This window comes from Rutidosis leptorrhynchoides, chromosome 5, assembly GCF_046630445.1.
Source record: "Rutidosis leptorrhynchoides isolate AG116_Rl617_1_P2 chromosome 5, CSIRO_AGI_Rlap_v1, whole genome shotgun sequence".
In the NCBI taxonomy this organism is placed as follows: Eukaryota; Viridiplantae; Streptophyta; class Magnoliopsida; order Asterales; family Asteraceae; genus Rutidosis; species Rutidosis leptorrhynchoides.
Genome location: NC_092337.1, coordinates 244,593,583 through 244,599,525, shown reverse-complemented (window position 1 = coordinate 244,599,525; position 5,943 = coordinate 244,593,583). Strand labels below are relative to the sequence as shown.

Sequence of the window (5,943 nt, the reverse complement as noted above, 5' to 3'; positions counted from 1 at the left end):
TGTAAACAGGATATTTTAGATTATCATTATTTGATAATCTACGTAAAGCTTTTTAAACCTTTATTTATGAAATAAAGGTTATGGTTTGTTTTAAAAATGAATGCAGTCTTTGAAAAACGTCTCATATAGAGGTCAAAACCTCGCAACGAAATCAATTAATATGGAACGTTTTTAATCAATAAGAACGGGACATTTCAAATTGTCTATATGAAACCTATTTCAATTAATCAAGTCTTAACAAGTTTGATTGCTTAACATGTTGGAAACATTTAATCATGTAAATATCAATCTCAATTAATATATATAAACATGGAAAAGTTCGGGTCACTACAACATCTTCCTCCATTTCTTCCATATCCTCCTCAATTTCTTCTACTTCCATTTCCTCCTAGGATTCTTCCTCTTCCTCTTCCTCTATTTATTCTTCGGGAACTTCTTCTTCCATGTCGGGATCTTTATCAGACGGTGGCTCAGGTGGTGTAATGCTCATCTCTGTGTCGGCTGATGGTGGAGATTCATCATCGGAAGTGATACGGCTGCTGAAAATATTAAACATCTCTTCATGTTCAAATAAATAGGTAGGTTGGTCAATTTTGAATGTAACGCAATCCTAATGTGATCGTAAGACCAAGGTTTGATTGTAAACAACAATGACTGTCCTAGCCGTATTCATGAACGGTCGTCCTAAGACGCTAGGGGTATCAAGGTCTTTCTTGATGTCCATCACTACAAAATCCATATGATACAAGAATCGGTCGACTTTTACCAAGACATTCTCAACTATGCCTTTGGGATAACGAATTGTATGATCAGCAAGTTGGATTGTCATTTTAGTTGGTAACAAGTCTCCTAGCTCTAGCCTCTTAAAAAGAGAGTAAGGTATAAGGTTAATGCTTGCTCCTAAATCAGCCAAAGCGTGAATGGTTCTAGATTGGTAGATAGAACACGGGAATGTGAATCTCCCCGTATCTCTTAGTTTCATAGGTAGAGAGTCTCTGAGTAATGCTGTGCATTCTTCACTCAGTGGAATTTTATTGGAATCCGACATCCGCTCCTTTGTAGAGAGAAGTCTTCGTATGTATCTATTCTGTTTGGGAACTATGGATATAGAATCCAAGAATATTCCATCAAGCTTGAAGGTGCCAAGCTTTTCAGGCTTCTCCTTTAGTCTTCCAGGATATGGTACACGAACAGGATTCAGCTTAGCAGCTGCTGAGTGTTTATATTCTTATTCTTTAGCCTTGCTGACCACCTCTGAGGTGCAGGTATTTCCTTTGGTAGGATAGAATCCATTTGTTTAGCTTCCTCTATGTGGGGGTCTTGGATGGTATTACTAGGCAATCTTCCTTGTGGTCGAGTCTCAAGTTGTTGAGATAACTGTCCGAGCTGCAAATCCAAACTTTTCAGTAGCATGAATTGATTTTTCATGAGTGCCTCTGTCTGATCTTATCTAGATGCAGTTTTCTAATTTAGCTGGTGATGTCCTTGAATGAACTGGTTCAACTGATCCTCAATACTCAAGTTAGTTGCTTTTGTAATCTGGTTAGCAGGAAGGTTTTCTTTGGGTGCTGGTCCAGTAAGAGGTAATGGTTGATCGTATGTTAATTGCTGTTGAGGGTAAGGTGGTTGTCGGAAACAAGGTTGGAACGGTTGATTGTTCCTTTGAAACTGGTTATTCCTAGGTTGGTTATATCCAGGATTTTGCGGATTAGCAGGGTATTGGACGTAATAGACTGATCCGTCAGGGTTATCATACTTAAATTGGTAAAAACCATGCATAAACACTTTTCTAAACACTTTAAATAGAAAAGTTTCTCATTCATAAACCATGCATAAACAAAGAAAATAAAATATCCTTCATATCATAAGTAAAAACCATAAATTTAAAACCACATCTAACAATGTATGTGTGAGTATCAAGTAATAAGCAATAATAATAAAATAGTTTCTAATAACGTGGAACAAGTCCAAACAGGCAGTTCTATTTCAATTTTAGGAGTTCCTTCAATAGATACTCGAAAATCTTCTCCAGATTCTCAACTCTCGGTCCAAGGTCATTGGGTTCATTATCATTAGCAGCAGCAGTGGATGTATTAGGTTTAGAAGTGGAAGTAGAAGCGTCATAATGATGAAAACGATGGCACATCTCAAGTGATTGGTTGTCATAACGAAAACTCTTACAAAATGGGTTATTAGCTCGAGCAGGTCCTTTAGGTTTCCTACGGTGGCCTCTCAGTCCGTAGGGGTTAACAAAGTCAGGATTAACAAAAGGTGATTGGGAACGAGTAGGTGAATCGGGTAAATTGGGTTCAGATTCGGATTCGGGCTCCGAATCCTCCTTAGGTTCTTCTTCAGGTTCTTCCTCTTCTGGCTCTTCTTCCAGTTTGGATTCCATCTCGGGTTCAGACTCAGTCTCGTCCACAAACTCAAGTATAGTGTTCCCCTGCGCTTGCACGGTCTCCTCGGATTCCGTGTCGGAGTCGATAAGAATGATGGGATTGGAAGATGTCATCTAGTACTCAAGAAAAACACAAAGTTAGCACACTTAGAAATAATATCATTCAAGTAAGGTAACAAGTAGTGTAACTATGGTTCATGTAACTTAGCAAGTCTAGGGTTACAGTCTAGACTCAAAGACGTCCTAAAGTACGACACTTTAATGCAGCCTAGTCCTATGTTCTGATACCATATGTAATACCCCGTTAGAATCCACTAACAGTGTATTAACTCCGGTCTCACAGTTTAACGGTCACGCCATGTATATGTGACGTTTCCGAAAAAGTATTCGCATTAAATTTCAAAGTAAAGTCATTTATTAAAGAAATAATTCTGAAAAGCAGTTGACATAATCATCCAACAATAGTAAACTCAAAACAATATTTGAAACGACAGTTTTCAATGCGAATATATGTTCTAAAAATAAGACATAACGGAAAAACATGATGGACAACATCCAGTACTAGCAGCTGACAAGCATGAAAACTTTAGCAACGCGGGAGCAATACTTCTATCGACCTGAGATAAAAACATGCAAAACGTCAACGAAAAATGTTGAGTGAATCTACATGTTTAGCTAAGCATTTCGTAAGTTTAGGCCACAAGATTTCTGAAAAACATCGTAAAAATTATACATTAGCATGAGTACTTGATTATAAAACTTTAACCCGCGAATAGCTAAAGCGCTACACGTCTTCCCTTTACCCTTTCTAAGCATACACTGATCAAGTGTACAAATAACAATAGAATAAGCACCTCATAGGTTGAGGCGAGGTTTGTCAAACCTAACGGTACTGTCCCTATAAGTCGAGCTTACATAAAGTAATTACTATAATCAAGCTAAGGGATTTCTGATCTGAACTCATATATATATATTGTTTAAGTTACTTGTACCTAATATGTAAAACAGATGTAAAAAGCATGTTATCTCATCCCTGTAAAACGTAGTAGGGACTATAGACTCACCTTAGCAAAAGCACTGAAATATCTCTTAGTAAAAATCGTACAGTAGTCGAACAATCTCGACCAAACAATGCAACCTAGTCAAATTGGTCATCTTAAGTATACATATAGGTCACACTATGTCAACCCATAGTGTACGCAAAGTCCAAGTGCTCAGACTGACTCAATAAGCATGTAAAAGTCAACTAGTCCAAGCAAGTCAACAAAAGTCAAACCAAAAGTCAACTCGGTCAAAGTTGTCAACTAAAGTTAAACATCTCAGTGGATCATGCAATCATGGTCAACAAATCAGACTTAAGTCAATCAACATGTTATAGTTCATAGTTTAGCAATTTGCACATTCGCAGTTCATCGCATGTCCTTAAAATACGCGCATCATAGAAAGACACGAGTATAACTCTTAGCACATAACTCTTATAAACATGGAAAACTCCAGATCATAACTAGACTCAAAATTGATTCCAAAAAGTCCAGTCAGGGGCTCATACGATGCCTACAAGTCGGGTTTCAGAAAAGGTCTAATTACGATTTACCAAATCAGTTTATGCACGCGCGTCAGTTTTGAAACATTTCTCAAAAACATTGAAAATATATTTTGACGAACGAACAATTGAAGATTACTCCAAACATCTCAAAGTGTTAGTGATAAAATAATCAATTACATTCATTTAGCCAATTTGTACAGATTAGTCACTCTTTACAGACCCTTCAGTTTTAGTCAACAAACAGACATATCATTTGGTCAAGCTTATAACTCATGGCAAATCACGTTTTCAAAAGTTAGCATGCCAATTAAATACATCAAAGAACACATAAACTAACATATTCTAGAAGATCAAATCCTCGATCAATTTCTAGTTTACTCTAGACATTTTTGTTTAACTTTGAAAACAGATTCAGCACACTATAAAGCATGAATCTTCGTTTTCATGCACCGAGAGCATTACAAAAGCTTTTGACGTGTATCTTAAGTCCAACATGCATGATTTTTTACAAGGATTACAGTAGAACACTTTTCATTAGCCAAATCATAAAGCACACAACTCAGAAAATTCGTATATCATGTAAACCCTAACGAAACTTCGATTAATCATATCTTGAGCATACGATAACGAAATCAAGCAAAATCAAAGTCCAAACTTATTAATTTTTCTACCTATATCCATCTAGATAGCATACGAGATCAGTTCATAAGTAAATTTTATCAGATTCATAAGATACAAATTCGTTTTTCATGTAAACAACCACAATCGAGTAATTAAACGATAAACGGCGACTCTATACATCAACAATTGAGCACTAGACTTGATTACACTATGTAATTGACATAAAAACTGATTTAGAAAAATTAGGGTTAGTGTTTATACCTTAAAACAGCGAATTGCTTATACAATCGCGTAGAGAACGGCAAAAGAAACAATGTTCGTGCACAAGGTTTGATCTAATTTCAAATTTTGGGGATGATGGTGTTGAGGGCTGAAGTCGACGAGCAAGAAGAGAGGGGAGGGAGAAGAAAATTGGCCAAGAAGAAAAAGAATGAGGGTTTATGAGATTTCCTAGCTTTAAATACTTCGGGTTAGGGCCTAATTAAAACCCTACACTTAAACCTTAGCCCAAAATAAGTCCAATAAGGGATCCATGGGGGGATGGGGGGTGGGGGGGGGGGGGGGGGTTCGGCCGAATGGCCTTGGAGTGGGTTCTCGGGCTCGGTTTTTGTTAAATACTCATGTGCGCGTGGTCCGTTTCGAGTACCGTTAACCGAACCGGGTCTCCAGAATGTTAACTAGTCGTTGAAACGAAATCACCGGGTTTAATTCATTAAATAAATAATAAATTAAATAAGTTATTCTTAAAATAAATAATTATTAAAAATAATTATTTTCTTGTTTTTCTAAGTTCCGTAAAGTGAAATGCTTTCTAGACGATTAACTTAATCATGACGTTTTCTAGTTATTTTGCTATCCGAAATAAGTTCATAAATTAATATAACATATTAATTCAAGTAATCCAATAGGATCAAGTATGCATTTAAATCTATTAAATACACAATGTCTAAGTAAACACCATTAAATACTTAATGGACAAGTAACAGTAGTAACGGAAAAAGTCGGGTTGTTACAAATAACCACGTTCTATTAGTCGGAAAAGCGATTGAGTTTAATCATAATCGGAAACATCTCAAAAGTATCTCATTACACAATTTTATATATTTGGGCAGTGTAACAACTACATCATAGCATGCAGAAAATATAACTACTCGCTAATCATGACATTAATATCATCTATCATAGTAAATAAATACATTATAACAAGATAGAGTAAAGGTAAAAGTACCAGTATATTAATCGAGTTTCGAAATTAAAAAAGTGACAACTCCGACTCTAGACAGCTTCTTAGTACAATCTTTGGCGTTCGCCTCCGAGTACTTAATTTCCCGCTCGGAGGTGAGAAGGCCTCGAAAGACTATTCTCGAACTAGACTAGA

At 36.4% G+C, this 5,943-nt stretch overlaps 1 protein-coding gene across 1 annotated transcript; it reads right to left on the bottom strand.

Annotated features, from left to right (window-relative positions):
• Positions 1-418: 418 nt before the first annotated feature.
• Positions 419-1,048, bottom strand: LOC139849319 (uncharacterized). Its single transcript, XM_071838979.1, has 2 exons — positions 678-1,048; positions 419-539 (listed from the first exon to the last, which is right to left on the bottom strand). The coding sequence occupies exons 1-2, from the start codon at positions 1,046-1,048 to the stop codon at positions 419-421; spliced, it is 492 nt and encodes a 163-aa protein (XP_071695080.1).
• Between the last annotated feature and the right edge of the window lie 4,895 nt (positions 1,049-5,943).